The sequence below is a fragment of the Pristis pectinata genome, chromosome 9, assembly GCF_009764475.1.
Source record: "Pristis pectinata isolate sPriPec2 chromosome 9, sPriPec2.1.pri, whole genome shotgun sequence".
NCBI lineage: Eukaryota > Metazoa > Chordata > Chondrichthyes > Rhinopristiformes > Pristidae > Pristis > Pristis pectinata.
This window is the reverse complement of record NC_067413.1, coordinates 14,984,796-15,007,705: the sequence shown is the minus strand read 5'-3', so window position 1 is coordinate 15,007,705 and position 22,910 is coordinate 14,984,796. Positions and strand designations below refer to the sequence as shown.

At 42.1% G+C, this 22,910-nt stretch overlaps 1 protein-coding gene across 1 annotated transcript in view; it reads right to left on the bottom strand.

Moving 5' to 3' along the window:
- lama1 (laminin, alpha 1) overlaps positions 1 to 22,910 on the bottom strand; it is a 274,266-nt gene that overhangs the window by 124,392 nt on the left and 126,964 nt on the right. Inside the window, exons 16-22 of the mRNA XM_052022961.1 lie at positions 18,578 to 18,688; positions 17,325 to 17,452; positions 15,225 to 15,311; positions 11,990 to 12,201; positions 7,597 to 7,703; positions 3,938 to 4,118; positions 1,915 to 2,051 (exon numbers count right to left, since the gene is read on the bottom strand). Of these exons, the coding sequence (XP_051878921.1) occupies positions 1,915 to 2,051; positions 3,938 to 4,118; positions 7,597 to 7,703; positions 11,990 to 12,201; positions 15,225 to 15,311; positions 17,325 to 17,452; positions 18,578 to 18,688 (963 nt within the window). The remainder of the gene's footprint in view (positions 1 to 1,914; positions 2,052 to 3,937; positions 4,119 to 7,596; positions 7,704 to 11,989; positions 12,202 to 15,224; positions 15,312 to 17,324; positions 17,453 to 18,577; positions 18,689 to 22,910) is intronic.

Below are 22,910 nucleotides of genomic sequence, written 5' to 3'. Positions count from 1 at the left end.
AGTAAGTGCTAATAAAATCACCACGTTTCCTTATGACTAATTCTGGAGCAGTGAGTCATTAATTTTCTCTGGTTCTACCTTCATTGTGGTTAACATGTTAGTAGTGAGTGTGGGGTCTCTAATTTTATAAGCCTATCACAGAATCACACTCACACCTTAAAAAATTTTTATGCTACCACTAAATCCTTGCAACCTTAACAGTGGGTCTACAGGGATGTTACAGAATAGAATAATGTTGGTTAATAACCTTGTTAAACACAAAGGAATACCTTATATAGCAAATCCCTAGATTTTAGGCTCTTCAAAGAAAATTAAAATGGAGGGAGAAGCCGCCTGCAATTTGTGCAATCTTTATCCACTTCTTAGCAGGATTAATTTCACACTTGCAATTTTCACAATTTCACACTTTCTCTTTGTGATTTTTATAAATGACTTGGGTGAGGATGTGGAACGGTGAGTTAATAAGCTTGTTGATGATACAAAGGTTGGTAGTATTGTGGATAGTGTAGAAGGTGCTGTAGATTACAACAGGATATTGATAGAATGTAGACCTGGGCTGAGAAGTGGCAGATGGAGTTCAACACAGAAAAGTGTGAAGTGCTGCACTTCGGGAAAACTAATTTGAAGGCAGAATACAAGGTCAGTGGCAGGACTCTTAGCAGTGTGGAGGAACAGAGGGATCTTGGGGTCCACGTCCATAGATCCCTCAAGGTTGCCACGCAGGTCAATAGGGTTGTTAAGAAGGCATATTGGTGTGTTGGTCTTCATTAGTCGGGGTATTGAGTTCAAGAGCCGCGAGGTAATGTTGCAGCTCTATAGAACTCTAGTTAGACCACACTTGGAGTATTGTGTTCAGTTCCGGTCACCTCATTATAGGAAGGATGTGGAATCTTTAGAGAGGGTGCAGAGGAGATTTACCAGGATGCTGTCTGGATTGGAGACTATGTCTTATGAGGATAGGTTGAGCGAGCTAGGGCTTTTCTCTTTGGAGAGGAGGAGGATGAGAGGTGTCTTGATAAAGGTGTACCAGATGGTAAGAGGCATAGATCTAATGGACAGTCAGAGACTTTTTCCCAGGGTGAAAATGGCTAACACGAGGGGGCATCATTTTAAGGTGATTGGAGGAAGATATAAGGGGGATGTCAGGGGTAAGTTTGTTTTTTTTACACAGAGAGTGGTGGGTGCGTGGAACACACTGCTGGCAGAGGTTGTGGGGTCAGATACATTAGGGACATTTAAGAGACTCTTAGATAGACACATGAATGATAGAGAAATGGGGGGGGAGCTATGTGGGAGGGAAGGGTTAGATAGATCTTAGAGCAGGATAAAATGTTGGCACAGCATTGTGGGCTGAAGGGCCTGTACTGTGCTGTAATGTTTTATGTTCTACGTTCTAATTCCAGGTGTGGAAACAAGAGCACAGAGAAAACTAGTGTTGTCTCCCTGACTCCAGTCCTCGCTCTCCTTGATACAGATTCTCTGCTGTCGGGATAATGTGCAGCTAGTTTCAAAGGGATCAGGAATACGAGGTAGAAGCACTTTGGGCAGCTTGAAACAGTGGGGTCGAGACTTGTCCTCAATTGCTTATGCTAAATGTACAATGTGGCAGTGACTGCATTTGAACTTCAATTCCATTGAAAGCAAATCATTTAGCAGAGGTGATCCCATGGCCTTTTCAGTGCAGTCTCTAATCATTATCAGCTTCTTCATCTGTACACTACAGTGGCTGCACAGGGACTAGACAGCGTTCAATTACATTCAAATACTAATTGATTTTATAGACAGCTATTATGAAAGATTAAAAGAATAAAAATGGATTGGTATTACGCTTCATAAAATCTGGTACTATTAATGAAAAGAACAAAATTTGGAATAACACCATGTTGCTGAGTGCAAAAATTCTCCTTACTATACCTTGCATCCGGCCCTGGGGTCATGACCCCAGTAGTTGGCCTCACAGCGTTCACATTTCTCTCCTTCTGTGTGAGGTGGGCAGATACACTGTCCAGTGTCCCCTGCACAATTATTCTGAGTGTGGACACAGTCACAAGCTGCAGAGGAAACACATTGGGATCTTGAAGGAAAGAGTTTTTTACTTCACGTTTGCCAAGAAGATTTGTTACAAATGTTATACTTCAAAATTCAGCATTAAATTCTGTGTGACTACTTGTTAATATTCTGTGCAATTTGTATTCAGTACCATTTGTTGATATGCAATATTATTCCATGTTTAATATGCCAACATCAAATTCTTCTGACTGAGATTGTAACAAAGCAATTAGCCCATTTACTTGAAAAAGTATAACAGGTTTAATTGAAATGACTTAATGCTATTGTTAATACAGAGTAATTTGATAAAAGCATAATGAGCATTTGTACAACACTACTGCAGCTTTAACATTCATAAACTTGTCATCCAAAACTCTGCAGCCCATATCTTAGTTCACACCCTGGTCTATTTACCCATCACTCCTTGCTTGATGATCTGTAGGTGGTCCTGGTTAAACAACATAATTTTAAAATTCCCGCTCTTGGTTTCAAATCCCTCCATTGCTTCGCCTCTCAATATCTCTGTAATCTCTCCTGGCCCTAAAGCTTTCAACTTATTAGTGTTTCTCTACTTCAAGAAAATATCTGAACACCCGCTAAGGTACTAAGCCTTCGAATTCCTGCCCTAAATCTTTCAGTTCTCTGTTAAGATGCTCCTTGAAACTCATCTCTCTATTGCCTGTCAACACTAACCATTCTTCACATGGCTGACTCAGAGTCAAGTTTGTTTGATAGTACTCCTTTGAAATAACATGAGATGCTTTGTACATTAAACTCACCATCTAAATGGAAACTGTTAATGTAGTTTCAGGGTTTTCAAGAAAATTATTCAAGTTCCTCCACTAGTGCAGTGGTTAAAAGACACATAGTACTCCAAATGTGGTGTAACCAAAGTTTTGCATAACTACAACATGACTTCCCGACTTCTGTACTCAACACCCGACCGACGAAGGCAGGCATGCCACTTGCCTTCTTTACCACCCTATCCACTTCTGTTGCCACGTTAAGGAAGCTTTGGGCTTGAACCCTATTTCTCTCTGTTCTACAACACTCCCCAGGGCCCGGCTATTGAGTGTGTATGTCCTGTCCTGGTTTAACTTCCCAAATTAAATCTCTTCACAGTTGTCTGAATTAAATTCCATCTGCCATTTCTTTGCCCACTACACCTATTCCTACACCTATCTGTGATCTGTCTACATACTTGCTCCTCCAATTCCCGTTGACTGTTGGGGAGGTCGGGTGTCTATAGTACTATCCCATCAAAGTGATGAATTAAGCCTTTCAGTAAAAAAAAACTGCTGGAAGAGCTCAGCGGGTCAGGCAGCACCGGTGGAGGGACACAGACAGTCAACGTTTCGGGTCAAGATCCTTCATCTGGACCCGAAATGTCGACTATCCATTTCTTTCCACAGATGCCACCTGACCCAGCGAGTTCCTCTTGCAGTTTGTTTTATTTTACTCCAGGTTCCAGCATCTGCAGTCTCTTGTGTCTCCAACTAAGCCTTTCATTCTGACTGTGTAATGCAGGCTGACATTACACTGATAAAGCTTCCCATATGGAGTATAGAAATATAAGGAGTAGGAGCAGGACTTGGCTAATTGAGCTTGCTCTTCCGCTCTACCAGACCATGCCTGATGCCCTACTTCAATTCCTTTCCCAACTCTGGGAAGAATAAAAAAATGGGATTGATGCGGGATTAGTGCAAGTGGGTAGTTAATGGTCAGCATGGACTCGATGGGCTGAAAGGCCTGTTTCTGTGCTGAATCCACGAATCCCAACAAGAATAGCCATTTAAATGAAATTATGCATCGTTGCCTTCAGTTGAAAAGGGACACCAGAAAGTGTTCACTTGCACCATGTACTTCCAAAAATAGTTCAAACACTCACATGTGCAGCCACCGTCCTGGAATCCATAAAAGCCATGTGCGCAGCGGTCACACTTGTCTCCACTCACCCCAGGCGCACAGCGACATTTCCCATTGTCACCACAGTCCTCAGAGATCGAGCCCAATTGGCTGCAGTTGCAGGGAGTGCAGCCAAGTCCAGCGCTCAAGCCAAAATACCCATGCTGTTAGGCACAGTAGAAGTGTAGGTTAGGCATCAGTGCAGGGGCCAAACCAATTTGAACAATCTACTAAAATATGCCTTTGTTCAGGCACAGGAGCCAGCGAGCTTAGACTTGCAGGCAACAGGCTGATTAGCAGCTCCCTTGGTAAAGATCACTGAAGTTAATATTCCTTTTTTAAATTGACTTTCAAATACAATTTTTACAGCACTTTTTAGATTCTGTTTTTAGCAACAGGAGAAAATCGACTTGATAAAAATGGATTCCAAATGACCCAGAAAAATCAACACTGCTGCAACAAAAGCTGCTTCCTGCTAACAATTACTGAATATGCAGGGAATAATAAACACTAATAATGCTCTTGTTGCACAGACAAAATAATGGAAAGTGATAACCTAATGAATGAAGTTCATGGCATCATTGACATTTGCTGCACAAAGCATTCACTCCACTAATCATGCCAGTGGTGACTGGAACCATTTAAAGCAGAATGCATTAGTTCTCTTGCCTGGTAGCCCTGCATTTTCCATTTTCCCTCAGCTATAACATCCCATGTTTCAACAACCCTTTGTGTAAATACCCTTTTACCCTCCAACTCTTTTTCCAAACTCTCTTTATCCTAATTTTTAATTAATGATGCCTCATTATTGTCTCCTTAGCTAGAGAAATTATCATTCTCTTGTCTTTCCTGTCAAAGTCCTTAATAATTTTAAAAAAGGCAATTAGGCAGTCTATCTTCCTATCTAAATCGTGGAATCTCTAGAATCCCCCTCCATAAACTGCAGTTCCTCACCATCTGTTCCAACTCCTTCACAGTCAATATCTTAGGTTGAACATAACGGTCTCAACTTAGTCAAGAGAGGGGCTCCCAATTTTGAAGCCACTGCCATCACAAAGATCGCCTGCTTCTATCTCCTGCCTTCTACCTCTGTTTTCACCCCTTTGCTGCTGAAACACTTGTCAGTGCCCTCGCTAGCTCCAAGTCTGACTGTTCCAATCCTGGACTTCCTTCCAAGCTTCATGCTTTATACAGTTCATCCAAAACTCCTCTCCCTCCATCCCAATTTCACCAAAGTCCTGCTCACCCAGCAACCACTTCCTTGTGGGCCTGCAGGCACAATCTCAACTCCACTAACAAAAACCATTTTGGCCAACTCATCTGTGCCAGCTTTTTGAGTTAAACCACTCATTCCCTTTTTCTTCCCACAATTCTCTCCATATCAAGTATGCACCTGATGTAACATTCCAATATTAATACTGAGCAAATGAAGTAGGTTGAACCTCCAGCAGAGGCACTCGGGAGCCAACTATTGCAGGCAAACTTACAAGTAATTAAAGTTAACTGGTTGACAGACCAGCTGCCTCATTTTGAAAAATCTGAACACTGTGGCATCTGTTGTTTGCAGTTAGTAAGATGGATGACGTTTTAGAACTTCCATCATTAGATCAGCAAGTTGCAGTGTGATGCACTGAATGATGACAAACTCAGAAATTGTCCGATGTAAATCAGTCAATTAATATATGGCTTTTGGACGATATGCAGCACAGTAATCATTCTGCAATGGAAACAACTGGAATCATATCTCTTTAGAAAACACTTTTAACCTGGAAGAGCATAACAAGGTTCTTCACAGAGGTACAATCAAACGAACAAATGGATGTCAAGACAAAAAAAAAGATATTAGAAGAGGTGACCAAATGGATAAAAGATACCGATGAGAATCTAGCTTTATCCTTGCTTTTGTTCAGTAAGTGGGAAGTGACTGAGAAAAACAAAACTATTTAAAGTTGTTCATTTTTTTCATTCCATGCAGGTTAAGCCAATACTCAACAGACCACTGGAGAATGAGAAGTAATCGCAGTGATTCTGAGGTGTCTTGACAGGGTGCACACTGAATGGACGTCTCCCCTGATGGGTGCGGGTCCAAAACCATAGTTTCAGAAGAAAGGAAACAAACATAAGAATTGAGACGAGGAGGAAATTCTTACCTCAGAGGGCTGTGAACCTAGAACTATGGATGCCGAGTCATTAAGGCTGAGATAGACTGGTGTTTGGGCTACATGAGGATAGATGGTTTGGGAGATCAGGCAGCAGGAAAGTAGAGTTGAAATCAAAGATTAGATCAGCCATGAGTTTCCCCAATGATGTTGCCATGTGCCCTACATTCACAGAACAGTATCAACTTTGATTTGAAAATCATAGGCATTGTGTGACTGAAACTGGGAGCCCACTTTGTGGAAAACTGCAGATCTGTATTGTGCCCCATCAGCCCAAGTTGCAGTACTGCTGTTCCCTGGTCAAGGATTTTGTATGTGAAACTTTTTATTGACAAGATCAACATTGGACAAGTTATATTGGAGGGAGTAACCTTTCACCCTCACACTTCACCACCTGGCCATCCTGACAAAACCAACCCCCCCAAAAAAAGCTAGAAATAAAAAACGTAAAATATGAGCCTCCTACGTTATACTATGAGAAAACAGTGACAATAGAAGAATGATTGCCAGATATTATTCTGGGCATGAGTAACTGCCAGTGAGATGCTATGCTTTGCTTTCAGATTCTGTGACATCTAAACTACTCAATAAAATTATAACCAAGAAGCCTCTTTGAGCTATCTATTGTTTTCCTTGAATTTGAATACTTCACATGAATAAAAGTCTTAGAATGATGCATAATGAGTCTCTCTTGAAGCCATGTCAAAACGCCTTATTATTAAATCAGATCAGTTCCACTATTATAACTTAGAAAAAAATTACAAACCTAAAGGGGCTATTAAAATCTTTCAGCTGATCCACTGGACTGCAAAGTGTAAAATAAGTTAGACATTTTTGTTATGATGTAAAGATTTAGTGATCTGTATTTTATTTGAACAACAGAGGTATTATCTTGTGTTAAAAGTCACATATGGATTTAAACTTTGCATTTTGCCATCAAGCAGATTCAAAGGTTTGATAAGTGTGAGGCTTGTAACTTCCTGGTTGCTGTTTAGCATGTGTGACTAAATAGATAAGTGGGCAGTTTTGTTAATTGGTAAATTTGAGGATTTTTTTTCCACCTGAAGGGTTGTAATGATCTGGAACTCACTGCCTGAATGCGTGTCGGAAGCAGAAACCTTCACTGCAGTTAAAATGTGCCTGGATGAGCACTAGTCACTGCAAGTGACATGATCTACAAGGCTGCGAAGCAAGAGCTGGGAAGTGGAACTAACCTAGATCGCCGCACATTTGGCTGGCGTGGACATGTTGGGCCAAATGGCCTCCTTCTCTGCTGTATCTCTCTATAATTTCTATGTTAAACTCTTTGGGTAGAAATTTGTCCTCAGTTGCCTCTGCTAAATGTAATAAATGTACTGAACTTCAGTTCCATTGGTCAACCATTGTGAGCCAAGGATAAAACTTCCACACCTATGCATTTCCATTTAATTATGACATGAATAATTATTAACAATAAACGTTCATCCAAACTATAAATACGCACCAGGCACTTGTCACACTTCTGCCCCAGAACATTGGACTTGCATTGGCAACGACCAGTTGTGAGGTCACACACCTCACTATAGGAACCATTCATATTGCAGTCGCAAGCTGAAATACAAAGGATAAATCTGTAATCTGGAGGCTGATCCGTCGTCAGGAAAGAGCTTCTTGTAGCTTGTTGCTTTTGCCTGTAGATGGCACTGCATGTCAACAGGCCATTTGAACAGGGACATTGACAGGATTTCTGTAGAGCATTCAATCTAATTTTATTCCTATAAATCCTGGCAAATACATCAGCCTAACAGGCCACTGATTCGCTTCAGTCAGTAGGCTTCTACAAAATAGTTGTCAAATAGTCATTATTCCTCACGCAAAATGGTGTACTGCTCGAGAGTGAGTGAGATTGGGCTTAGTATTTTGATTAGAATCAGTACAATGGTTTATCTTTCAATCTTCAGATCTGTTGAAAATTGTCAACTCCTTCACGTCCTGCTTTATTTTTCAGCACTGAAAATCTCTCTCAGAGCACCAACTGAACAAGATTAACATTTTTAAATCTTTGTAAAAATATTCCGTTGACTATCGAGTTCTCTTCAAGAACGATCGACAGATTTTTTAAAAAATTAAGTATTGCAGAAAGGGATTCAGGAAAGGGAAGACATGTAAGGCAGCCATTATACAATGTCAAACATCCCTGTCTCTGCGATGGAAAGGCACTGGATGCAGGTCTGGGTATGGTCCACGGGCCAAAGAAACATGCACAGAGAGTTCTGCCAGGAAGTGCACTGGATGTCATTTCAAGGCCGGGATCTTTGATAGTCCTCCCAAACCCACAACCCTGACTTCTGTCACTGATGACAAGTTTGGCAAGCACATAGAGATGTCCAGGTTCCCTTCCAATTCACAAACCATCCCAACTTGGAAATCCATCACCAGATACTCACTGTTGCTTGGTCTTAACCCTAAATAGTTTCACTGGAAGAACTTAGAAGTTCAATTAGAATTCAAGATGGCCAGTGATGCCCACATTCCATGAAAAAGTTTGGAACTTAGGAAAGGAGTCAAGCTTTTGGAGCTGTCCACATTTCTGTTTAATCCGGAACATGAGAAAAGAGCAATGTCAGAGAGAGAGAGAGAGAGAGATCAGGATGTGCATGGATACCTAAGTGGGAGTTGAGTATTTCAGGGAAAGGGACTTAGCACTCAGCAACAATGTCCAAGTCGCTCAGTTGCAAGCTAGCCTCCCACAGCTAGACATGAGAATTGTATTCATTCAGGCAATTTAATCAGTTAAGTGACAGAAAGCTAGGTGCCTAGAGAAGGAAGGAAAGGAATGAAAAAGTGCGTGTGGGTTGAATGTGGTGGAGGTTAAATACAGGTCTGGACAGCTGGACCAAATGGCCTGTTACTGAGCTGTAAAGATCATTACACAGGCCAACCCCGGGTAACAAACGGGTTCCATTTTGATAGAGGTCCTTAAATTGATTTTGTTATTAATTCAGAAAATACCCAAAAATCACTGGATATGATAACCGTACCTCCACAGTGTTGTAATGAATGGAATCAAAAGCACACAAGAGTGATAAGAAAGAATAAATACTAAAAGTGGAGCGAGAGAAGAAACTAGTTCTGCCACTTGTTGGAGCAAACGTATGTATGTACATTGGACTTTTCAATTTGATAATATTATGAGAGCTCGCACGTACGTGGAGGTGTCCGTAAATCGGGTATTCGTAACCCAGGGACAGCCTTTAACTTGTGTACTGGATAGGTGTTACACTCAAACTAAGGTGGAAACTCCCTCATGGAATCAGCTTCTGAGTTAGCTGAGGTGACAGAGGATTGTGTGGATATCACATCTATTACTGAGCTGCATGCTGGCTGATGTTAGGCTACAGATGGGTATGAGATCAGTGATGTGGTGTACTCTGCAAGCCCATGCAGTAACTGGAGTTGACAGGGCCTGGGAATTCATCCATAAAAAGGGTTTTCTGTTTTATTTTAGCATACGATATTTTGGCTATGCTTTGTTTTCATTCCACATGCACCACAGAGTGTGCCTTCACTTCTTGCTTACGGAGAACTCTGGGATATGTTCTGATGAGCTGTAGGGGGCTGTAGACTCAGCCAGCTCTATCACAGGCACGACCCTCCCCACCATCAAGGACATCCTCAAGAGGCGATGCCTCAAGAAGGTGGCATCCATCATTAAGGACCCTCACCACCTGGGACATGCCCTCTTCACATTACTACTATCGGGGAGGAGGTACAGGAGCCTGAAGACCCGCAGTCAACGTTTCAGGAACAGCTTCTTCCCCTCCGCCATCAGATTTCTGAACGGTCCATGAACCATGAACACTACCTTGTTATTCCTCTTTTGCACTATTTATTTATTTCTGTAACTTATATTTTTGTCTTTATGTCTTGCACTGTACTGCTGCCGCAGAACAACAAATTTCATGACGTTATGTCAGTGACAGTAAACCTGATTCTGATTATCCATCACACTGGTGGCTCTGTCGACATTGGGATGTCCCACGCATAGTTCTTCAGTCCCAGCTGGCCATAGACAGCACAGAGAACATCCCCCCCAAGAAATGGTAAAATTAATTCACTTACTCACCAGTGAAGAGACTCCAGGAGACTTCAACCATGTCTGCCATGTACTCACTACTGCCCTCCACTCTTTCACCATAGACCTTCCCTTCTGTTCCCCTCCTTCTCTCTTTCCTACACTGCACCTGATTAAAAATGGTTTAAGGTTCCACCTTCCAATGAAAAGTCTTCAACCTGGTAAGTTAACCTGGAGGTCATGAGCCAGTTGACTTGACTTGCACTGAAGGCCCCATCATTTAACGTGGTTGGGTTTAATTACTTTGGAAAAGCAGACGCTGCAAGGGACTGCAATTGGAAAGTGTCAGGTAATCACAAGTGAAAGTCTTTGAACATCGACTCTGTTTCTCTCTCCACAGACGCTGCCTGACCTGCTGAGTTTTTCCAACATTCTCCTTCGTACATCAGAATGTAACACCTGCTATATTTCATTATAATTTAAACAAATCGTCTGTTGGATTCATGCTGAAGTTTAACTTGGATCATCAGTTAGCTGCCGGTTCAACTGATCTCCTGATATTTAGTTCCACTGAGGTCAATGTGCAGATGGGAACACACTTGCAAATGTGCTGGTGATCAAAGACAAATTTTTCCCTGTTATTTCTTTGCCCAGTCATGAATGCTCTGTCCTCCTGTTTCCGTCAGTGTGAATAGTTCACTATTGACATTTTTTTTTCCTTTTGTGATGACATTTTCTTGATATACTGCTCCCAGTGTCCCAAATCCAAGAATTCTGGGGGAGTCCCTACACCAGAAGGACTGTAGCCATTCAAGAAGGCAGTGCATCAGCCCCTTCTCAGGGGCAATTATGGATTGGTGGTAAATGTAGCTCTTGCCTACATCCACAAACATGAATAAATAAAATAAGATCTCTGCCATGATGGCCTCTTCTTAGCTTCAGTCACATTATAATGAATTTAGAGTCATAGAGTTGTACAGAATGAACAGGGGCTCTTTGTCCTGACTGGTCCATGCTGGCTGAGATGCCTATTTACATTTTCCTGCATTTTTCCCATATCCCTGTATTCCTTTTCTATGCATGTACTGCCCAAATGCTTTTTAAACATTGTGATAGTAGCTGCCTATAACACTTCCTCTGGCAGTGTGTTCCATGTATCCACCATCCTCTGTGTGAAAAACCTGCCCCTCACATCTCCTTTAAAAATTTCCCCTCTCACCTTAAACCTATGTTCTCTGGACTCCCCTACCCTTGGAAAAAGATTGTGAATATCTACCCTATTTACGCCCCTCATAATCTTATGAAGTACAAGGTCACCCCTCAGCCTCCTGTGCTCCAGTGAGAACTATCCCAGCCTATCCAATCTCTCCTTGTAACGAGAGCTCTTCATTCCAGGCAACATCCTGGTGAATCTCTTCTGCACTCTCTAACACAGCCACATCTTTTCTATAGTGTGGTGACCAGAACTGCATACAATAGTCCAAGTGTGGCCTAACCAAGGTCTTGTATGGCAATTTACTCGTCAAGTCTGTAATGAATTTAGTGCCTGAACACTGCCTCCTGGTAGGAATTTGTGGCATTTCTGTCTAAAATTAACCTGTGCTGATTGAAGCAGCAGTACCCTCTCGGAACCAGATTCCTTCACTGAAGATGTGAAGCGGGGAAGCTGGTTGCAATGTTATACATGAATCTCCCACCTAATGCTTGTGAGTTGGAAATTCCACATTTTCTATTGTGTGCCTGAACATTTTTCAAACTTTACATTAAAATTGAATGACTATTAAAATTCTTCCTTCCCTCTCTGTGCCATATTTGTACTTACAGCTGCAGTTCTTTGAAATCACTGCATCTCCATAGTATCCGTCCGCGCATCGCTCACACAGTCTGCCCGCGGTATTTCTGATACACTTCAGACATTCCCCTGTCAGTGGGTCACAGCTTCCAGGAACCGACGGGTCAATGTTGTTGCTGCAGTCACATGGCTCACAGGACTGCCCGGGTGTTGTTGGGTTTCCATAGTGACCATCAGCACACCTATGCAGAAGGATTTAGAAGAACCATAGAACAATACGGCACAATACAGGCCCTTCAGCCCACCAAGTTGTGCCGCCCTTCAAACCAATGACAATGACAATCAATGATTCAAATCAATGACAATGACCATTTGTCATTTAACATGATTCACCATGAGCTTTCCTACACCTTTTAGGAACTGACTCCTCCTACACCTGTCAGCCTAAGATTCTCCTGTCCATTAAAATGGCAAGTGTATTCATGAAAATACCAGTTAAAAAGTTTTAAGACTAAAATATAAAAGTATTGCTTTTATTTGAACATCTATAAATGCTGCTTTATGGAATAATAAAGAAATGTGAGTTTTGAAATTTAATGAAACATCCAAATGCTAGACAAATTGGCAGTTGGCTCAGAAGGGTCTCATAATCACTTCAGTTCTGCATCTGTTGCAAGGTGACCTTTGATTTCATGCTTTGCCTTCTTTCTAACACTACCATATTTTTTCTATAGTGTGGTGATCAGAACTGCATACAATAGTCCAAGTGTGGCCTAACCAAGGTCTTGTACAGCAATTTACTTGTAATTCATCAACTTTGTAATGAATTTACTGCCTAAACACTGCCTGGGATTTTGTGGCATTTCTGTCAGACATACAATGGGCTTTCTCAGGGCTATTTCTGACCAAGTGTATGTATAATGCTGTTACCTAATAATGTGCTCACCCACCTGTGGCCGCTTGCAATAAGAAGTAGATTTGCAGGTCACATTTTGAAGAGGCTTTGTTTTTAATAGTGCAGACTATAGAAGAAGCCATACTATTCCATGCACAAAATGGCATTTCAATAAAATGGACAGTTGTTATCTGTCTCTTCCTCCTTCCTGAATAAACAATTTCTTCCTGAGGCTGAACGTGAGGCAGGTGCCAAAGCAGGTTTCAAGTCCAGTGTGGCCAGAACATTGGTGCTTTCCAAAATCAAAAGTTACCCATTGACTCCTCCTGGTACAATGTGTGTCTTGGTAGTGAGACAGATCAGGACTTCTGATATTCCATGAGGACTCCAACAGGCTTTAAGGAGTAGAACTAAGAATAGGCCATGTTGCATCTGAAGCCTGCTATACATCCAATAAGATCATGGCTGGTTCTCTACATTCTCATCCGATACCCATAAACCATTTTCAATAGATTGCCAAGATTTGTCGATTGGATATCCTCATTCCTTCATGGTAGAAAATTCCAAAATATTACAACTATCTATGCAAAGAACTTTCTCCTCTTCTCAGTCCTAAAGGCTGGCCTGTTATCCTGAGATTCTGTCCTCTGGTATTAGACTGGCCAGCAAGAAGAAACAGCAACTCAGCATCTATTTTGAGAATCTCTCTCAGAATCTTGAAAGCCTCAATGAGGTCACTTTCATTCTTCTGAACTCCAGTGCCTACAGACCAATCTTACTCAATCTCTTTCTGCAGGTCAACACCCTCATTCCTGTAATCAATGCAGTGAACCTACATAGCACAGAGTTCAGGCATAGCCTTGCTTAGGTACAGAGACCAAATCTGCCCATGAGGTCCCGTTGAACTCCTGTACAACCTCTGTAAGACTTTAGTATTCCAATCATCATAATAAAGGTCAGTGTTCTAATTTACTTTCTGCTTGCTTGTTGATTGACATGTAGCTTCTTCGTTATGTGACGCCTTTGTGTACATTTCAGCCCCATGCTCCCGATCTTTGGTAACCCAGCGCGAAGGGGGGTGGGTTGCTCGGGGGTTCGCCTCGTCAGTTTGCTCCTGGGCCTGGCCAAGGTGGCCATTCATGGGTCTAGGCGAGGTTTCTCTCTGAGCCAACTGCCTCCCCATCTTCCGGGGTTACGTCCATGCCTGTGTGTCCCTGAGGAAGGAGCACACTATATCCATAGGTACAATGGGGGATTTCCAAGACTGGTGGGTGCCACAGGAGGCTTGAGTGCGTTCTGGATAGTGATGACTGTGTTATGATTTGAAACTGTAAATAGTGTGTATCGTGAAGTACTGTAATATTGTGTTAATGTGATTCTGTTATCAACTGAATAAACTATTTTTGGAAAAGGAAAAAGCATGCCTTTGTATACCAACATTTACAAATTTCTTACTGTCTGAAAAGTAAGGGCAAAGAACTCTCAGCCAACAGCATGCTGCCCCTGTTCACTGCTGACCCACAATATAACTGTATTTACTCTGTGCAGTGGAGAGATGCTAGGAAATGACTCAGGAGGAGATCCCAGCACCACTCTACACAAATCCCATTCAATGGGGCAGCTTGAACAAGCTCCACTCACAAAATTGCAGAAAGTACTTTGGCAGTCGGTTAAACCAAGCCTCCCACCTTAGCCAGCTGTCAAGGATGTCAAAACCCATCAATGTTTCTAAAATTGAGAAATATTCACAAATATTCCAAATCTGCTATAAAACTATTTTAAAAACTGCAACATTTAAAACACTTAGAAAAATCAGTAAGTAAATAAAATAGTTAAAAGCTCTTCAAAATGCTCAAATAAACTCAAACAACTGAAAGAATCTAACAATATTAACATCGACTTTAATTCCTGACAATTATTTGACATCAGAATTGTTCAGATTCCTTGCCATAAATGTCAGGAAATTCCTGCAACTTCACACCTCTCTGTTGGACTCCAGCACTGACACGCAGTCTGCAATCAGCTCTCAGCAAGTTTGAGACTGCCATCTTCACGCATACGTGTGCGGAACTCCAGAACACGCTGGGATCCCATGGGAAATGACAGTGGTTACAAATGGAAATGCCATCATTCCCTGCAAATTCTATCCCCTCTGCTTTTGCATTCTTTCTACCGAAGTGCATTAGCTCATAATTTTCCATATTGTGCTCCATCTGCTCCTTTCTTGCCCGTTTGCTTAACCTTTCTATATCACTTTGTAGACCGTTCATTTTCCCCATCTAGCTTTTCATCATCATTTGTTTCTCAGAATCACTGGCTCAAGCCTTAGGCTTAATCTCACTTTCATAAAATAATCATTCCCATTCCTACCTGTCACATCTGGATCCTGTGTAGCCTGGCCGACACTGATCGCAGGTGAGTTCTCCTGTTTTGTTTAAATGGCAAGTGGGACTGAAACTGGAGAAATAATGAACAACTTTTAAGACTGCTACAGGCAGCAAAACAGAGCACCCACAATGTGGTCTCAAGTAACTAAAAATTACAGCTCCTTTAAGTTGCTTGAGAAACAGAATGGAACAGTGGCTTAACTGCAGGCTTTTCACCTTTGGAAGAGGTGTCCAGTTCAGTATGATTCAAAGTATTGGCTGTAAGGTCCGTTTGTAAAACAGGATTAAATTCTCTTAAATCAATGGAACACAGCCTTGGTTTGGCACTAGAACATGGAACACTACAGCACAGTACAGGCCCTTCGGCCCACAATGTTGTGCCGACATTTTATCCTGCTCTAAGATCTATCTAACCCTTCCCTCCCACATAGACCCCTATTTTTCTAACATTCATGTGTCTATCTAAGAGTGTCTTAAATGTCCCTAATGTATCTGCGCCCACAACCTCTGCCGGCAGTGCGTTCCACGCACCGACCACTCTCTGTGTAAAAAACTTACCCCTGACATCCCCCTTATACCTTCCTCCAATCACCTTAAAATTATGTCCCCTCATGTTAGCCATTGTCGCCCTGGGAAAAAATCTCTGACTAAATTGACAATCTACTTCTGATAGAGTAGGAAATACAACAGGATCAGTGTGGGTGCTCTTTACAGGTTTAGTCAGGGCTTCAGGTGGGTTCAGGCACACTGCAGGGTGAAGTAGACATCAGCTGACTTTACATCTACTGGTCTATAAATGCTGGACTATGATGGTCACAGTAAGTACCCAAAATAGGAAATTGCTCACTATTTTCCAGTCTATCTTTGTTTCTTCTTTCATGATATAGAAAGTCTGCACGATATGTTTAGAGTGTGAAGCAACACACAAGATGCTGGATGAACTCAGCAGGTTAGGCACCACCTACAGATAAAAATGAACAGATGGGCGAAGGGTCTCAACCCGAAATATCGCCTGTTCATTTTCCTTCATAGATGCTGCCTGACCTGCTGAGTTCCTCCAGCATCTCCTGTGTTGCTCCAGATTCCAGCATCTGCAGTCTCTTGTGCCTCCATGGTTAGAGTGTAAGCTGTTTTCTTACAAGGGGATAGAGTATTCTGTTTCTATCATTTGGTTAAATCAGACAGCTAAAATATTTAAACCTTTTAGTTAAATCATTCATTCATAATAATTTCAGCATTACAATTCACTGTATTCTGAAGAAGAAGTTTATTTTCAATAAGCACGTAAATTAATAAAAGACATGGTTGAGGTAGATTAATCAGTAAAGTATCCAATGATAATAAAAACTCAGATCTCTGCTGTGGACCTTTAAGTATTCAATCAGATGTGTTTTCACTTTAGTGGATGTATTAAAAACTGGACAATGGGTTCAGATGTCGATTCAGCTAGTACACAGCACCATTAAACAGAATATTTTACAGCTGGTACATAGCATCATTAATTGTAGATTGTTAATGTGAAATGCAAAAGATCATAAGTTTCAGAAATGGACTCTATGGAATATTTATTGCCACAATCTTTATGAATTTCCTAGCACTCCCGCTTTTGAATCCAAGGTTCTATTCAAGTCCCACTCTAGGAACTCAACCACAAATATCTGGGATGACTCTGCAGCACAATATTAAGTGAATACTGCAGTGGTAGAAGTGCCCTCTTTCAAATACTTTTAACTGAGATCCCATCCGCCCCCACAATGCAATGCAAAAGGTCCCATGGCACTCCAACTTATCCTTGCTGTTCTGACCAATTTATCCTTTACTGAGCACTGCATTCTTACCACAATGTTACGTGTGAAGTCTTGCTGTTCACAAAGTAGATACCACTACAACACTAACTAAAGATGGCTTCACTGGCAAGATTCTACAGCTCGTACAAAATATATCCACTAGTCGACAGGAGAGATTTCAGTCTGCACGTTCATCGGATACTTTGCTGACTGATATTGTGGGATGTCCAAAGATTGTGCTTAGCACTAGGAGAAATACTTGAAATTCCCTTGCATCAAAACAACAGCAGGCTTACTTGTTAGAGGTAATGGTCAGTGGGCAGGCACAAGGTTTGCAGTCCTCAGCGGTCCCTCTGCTAGGATCGCCATACAAACCCGGGGAGCACTGCTCACAGTTTGGTCCAGTTGTGTTGTGCCGGCAGCCCTGGGAAGTAGAGTTTCAGTAAAAACGCAGTGAGTGAGGAAACAAAACTTCTGATGGTAATTGTCTGTTCTCCCTCCTCTCCTTAAATGTAATAACGTTTCACAGAGTTTTAAATAATGGGTCTGATCTTCCACTGCTCTGACTTTGTTGGGCGCCTGCCCCCACCTCTCTGTGTCTGCATGGCCATGGGTGCATGTGCATCTACTGCAGGGAACCCCAGCTTGTGGCACCTTGGCATGGCACGTGCAGTGGAGGAGCCGCCTTGGCACAGGCAGCCTGCTGCACTCATAGAACGACTTTGACAGCCGGTGAGGATCTGCCTGGAGGCTCACCAACTGTCAGCATCATTGAATGCTTGCAAATGTTAAGGCCATGTATTTATTCACTCAAGGGACTAGTTAAAAATAAAAATAGTTACAAAACCAAAAATATTGAGTTATTGAAATATTGAATATTATTTGAAATACTGAACATTAAATGTTCTCCACATTTATAACACACGCACACGCGCGCACACACACACATACACACACACTTAAACGTATTGAAACTAGTTTAATGGGAAAAAATAACTTCCATTTCCTTTCCTCCTTGCAGCTGTCTCCCATTGAATGGGAACTGCTGTACTTGCACCAGGTTACTGAGTGTGCACACTTCCCAATCTGTGACCAGGGAAGCCTGTGCAAGTTTGCACTGCCCCACTGGGCTCATAAATGTAGCCAGCAGACATATGGATCTCCTGGAGGATGCTCCTGCTGTTTTAAGCCTATCTTAGTGCTGGAAACTGGGATTTCTGCAGGATAATGCAGTTAACTCCTGGCGTTCGTGCAGATAAGGGGATGGAAGTTCTGGGCCATGGTAATTCATAGATAAAGCTCAATAAGACCTGAAGTGGCCAAGATACAGGGTCTGATTCTAAATCTAAAGTTTCATCCTTTACAAATTGAATCATGTATCCAAAACATACACAATCCCAACAAAAACTGGGGATAAACTCTCATTGTTGGTGCAGTTATTATATACTACAAATAAACAGGAAATTGCATGCACCCACAAAAGGGTTCTGCTCCTAGGATTTCACCTGACCAATCATACTTGAGATAACTTGCATTATCAAGAACTCACCAAGCAGGTGCCATTAGTGTCACATTCTGTAGCATGGCCGTTGCATTCACACTGTTGACAGATGCCGCCAAATAATATTCCATCAACACGATAAAAGCCTGGGATGCAAGACTGTTGGAAACAATAAACCCTGCATGTCTTAGAAGTTCCATTGTTCCAATTAATAGCTGATAAAAAAAATCCTTAAAGGTTGGTGTAGTGTATTTGGGCAATATTCCCAGCTTATACTGGTTGTGGGAAACACAATGCCATAAGTATATACAAGGAAAAAGTTCCTGTCTGCACTGCCAGTGGAGATCTCAACCAATGAAGAAGAAAGGACAAGATGGTGAGTTGCAGACATAACATTTTGTTGGGTAACCATGTTCATTTAGAGTCACAGAGCTGTACACCATAGAAACAGGCCCTTCAACCCACTGCATCAATGCCTACCTTCATGCCTACCTGGACTAATCCCATTTGCCTGCATTAATTGCATGTTCCTCTATGCCCTGCTCATTCAAATACCCATCCAGATCCCTCTTAAATGTAGATACTGTTTCTGCTTCCACAACCACCTCTGGCAGCTCATTCCAGGTACCGAGAAAATGTTGTGGAAAATTTACCCCTCAGATCCCTTTTAATCCTCCTCCCTCTCACCTTTCTTGTTACCTCCTTTGTTCCAGGGAAAACAGACCCAGCCTATCCATTCTCTCCCTGTAACTCAGGTCCCCCAGTCCAGGCAACATCCTTGTGAATCTTTATTGCACACTTAGCTTAATCACATCCTTCCTGTAGTATGGCCTAATAACCAGAACTGCACATAATAGTCCAGCTGCAGCCTAACCAGCATTTTGTACAACTGTTGCATGATGTTCTAACGCTTGGCCGATGAAGACAAGCACCTTCACCACTCTACCTACCTGTGTTGCCACTTTCAGGGAGTTATCTACTTGTACCCTAAAGTCTCACTGTTCAATAACACATGCCCTGGGGCCCAGCCATTCACTGTGTATGTCCTGCCCTGGTTTAACTTCCCAAACTGCAACACCTCACACTTGTCTGAGTTAAGTTCCATCTGCCATTCGTTTGCTCACATTCCCAGTTGATCAATATCCTGCTGTAGCTTAGACAACCTTCTTCACTGTCCAATTTGGTGTCATCTGTGAACTTATTAATCAAGCCACTTTCATTCTCATCCAAGTCATTAATATACATGACAAACAGCAGAGGACCCAGCACTGATCCCTACAGCACACCACTGCTCACAGGCTTCCAATCTGAGGAACAACCCTCCACTACCACACTCTTCCTCCTACCACTAAGCCATTTTTTTATTCAATTGCCTAGATCACCCTGGAATCTATGTATTCTAGCCTTCTGGACCAGCCTACCATGCCTTGTTAAAGTCCACGTAGACAGCATCTACCACCCTGCCCTCATCAGAACTCTTGGGTCAGCTCTTCGTTAAACTCAGTCAAATTTGTCAGACATGATTTCCCACCCACAAAGCCGTGCTGACTATTCCTAATCAGTCCTTGCCTTTCCAAATGCAAATAAATCCTGTTCCACAGAATCCCTTCCAATGACTTTCCCAGCACTGATGTTGGACTCACTGACCTGTAGTTGCCTGTAGTTATATGGGTGAAATTCTAAAAGAGGAGGAAGAAATAAATAACGTCAAGAATGGAATACCATGTCAGAGATTTACTCCTTACTCCATCAAGGACAGGCACCAGTGAACTGATTTAAGTTTAGGATGCACATCAAGAGGCCATGTGTGGAGTGAACTCACCATCACTCCCATTTTCAAGGTTTAATACTTCCCGCAGACTTCCAGCACTGTAGGGCAGCTTAGAGTCATGCCATGGAGCACTGACACACAAGTGGAATAGTGGTGCGGCAGTAAGTACTGCTGCCTCACAGCTCCAGGGGTATAGCTTTGATCCTGACCTTGGGTGCTGTGTGTGTGTGGAGTTTGCATGTTTTACCTGTGTGGTTTTCCACAAGAAGTGTTGCTGCGTTTATCTCTCCTACAAATGTAGCCACCTCTGCAGTAGTCCAGCACTCACGAGACATGCCCGTGGCAGTGAGAAACTCAAACCCTTGCTCATGAGCAGGCACGGTAGTGTAGCAGTTAGTTTAACGCTTTACATCGCCAGCAACCCGGGTTCAATTCCCGCTGCTGTCTGCAAGGAATTTGTACATTCTCCCCGTGTCTGCGTGGGTTTCCTCTGGGTGCTCCAGTTTCCTCCGACATTCTAAAGACATACGGCTTAGGAAGTTGTGGGCATGCTATGTTGGCGCTGGAAGCGTGGCGACACTTGCAGGCTGCCCCCAGAACACTTTACGCAAAAGATGTATTTCACTATGTGTTTTGATGTACATGTGACTAATAAAGATATCTCATCTCATCTCTAATCTATATCAGGCACTCTCTGTGTAGCTTTTTATGCACAGAGAGTGGGTGATATCTGGAATACATTGCTGGAGGAGGTGGTGGAATCAAATACAATTGCTACATTTAAGAGGCATTTAGACAGACACTCAAATAGCAAGGCACAGGAGGATATGCTCCTAATGCAGGCAAATAGGATTAATGTAGATAGGGAAACAGGTCAGCATGGGTGTGGTGGGCTGAAGGGCCTGTTTCTGTAACCCTCAGGCTTAGAGGGAATGGAGCCTCACAAATTTATCTCTTTCATTTTGTTTAGTTAGGGATGTGTATGACATCTGTCACAAGTCAAGTCCTTTACTGGGATCCTGCATAAGCCTGGAATACTGAGAAATTAAGAAATAATTGGCTGTGAAATGATGAATTAATTTACTATTCTCATGCTGTAAAGAGACAATAAACAGGACTCAGTTTTATTATTCATACAATTACTTATAGATTCTCCTTCAAAAGGTATACTTCAGAGTGAAATTTCTCCAAATAATAAATAATGAAAAAAAATCAATGCGTCCAAAAAAATCAGCTCCATTTCATAAGGCTTCCAATAAGATTATTGATAGGCAAAATTCCCACCTCCACGTGTATATAAATAAATTATAGTAAGTTGCACATGCCACAAGAGTCCATTGCATCTATTTTTCAACTAGGTTATTTAAGAAATGAAACAATTACAAAGCTACCTATTGATTTTCTTTGAATCCGAAATTCCACCTGGCATCTTTTCCTGAGAGAGAATAAATAACTAAAGAGAATGTATTCATAAACCTGAATTTAACCTGTTAGCCTATTTACTTAAGGGTAATTATGGCTCTGATTTTAAGCCATACCCATGTGAGACTGCAGGCACTTCTGGCACATTGCAGACCCATTTTTGAATGGTAGGTCTCTAACTATGAAGCCATTAGCGCATTGGCAGAGGAGAGGCAGAGGAAAGACACTGGCCAGAATTTGCTGGGAAACGACATATCAGGGCGTGGTCAGCGAGGTAGATTTTTTTCCTTCACTAGCATCTCAGAATTCTTCTGCTTTGCCAGATGCTGCAAATGCAAGGTGATAATGGTGAAGCCATTAATTGGTAATTGGTTTATTATTGTCACATGCACCGAGATGCAGTGAAAAACTATGCTGCACATACAGATCATTTCAAAACAAAAGTACGTCCAGGTAGTACACAGTGAAAAGCAGTAACAGTATACAGAACACAGTATTACAGTTACGGGGAGAAAGTGCATTGCAGCTAGACAGTAAGGTGCAAGGGCCATTAGAAAAGATATGCTGGCACTGGAGGTAGTTCATTCACTAGTCTGCTCCCTTGGATGAGAGCGATACGCTGTCACAAATGGTGAATGAAGTTGCATCTGTATTCTTTGGAGTTTAGAAGAACAAGGAGTGAGCTTATTGAAACAGAAGATCCTAAGAAGGCACAGCAGGATAAGTGTTGGAATGTTTCCATCAGTGGCAGCATCTGGAACAAGGGGACCTAGTTATGAGACAAGGGGGGGGGGGGGGGGGCTGTCATTCAAAGCTGAAGTGTGTAGGCATTTCTACTTGTAGAAGGTGATGAATCTCTGGAATTCTCCACCCTGGAAGGTTGTGGAGGCCAGTTCATCGGAGATATTTGAAGAAGAGGCTGATAAATTTTTGAAAGATTGGGGATTTGAGGGCGATGGGGAACTGGAATGGAAGAGATGAGGCCTAGGGCAGATCAGCCATGATCACATTAAAAGTGACAGGGCAGGCTTCAGGGGCCAGGTGGTCTATTCCTGCTCCTATTTTCTTGTGTTCTTCTAGTGAGCAAGGGCATCTGAGATCTTGACGGATCAGTGGCTCATTCCTCTAACCAGTGGATTTATGGATTGAGAAATAAACAGACAATGGACTGAGAAGAACTGTAAATTA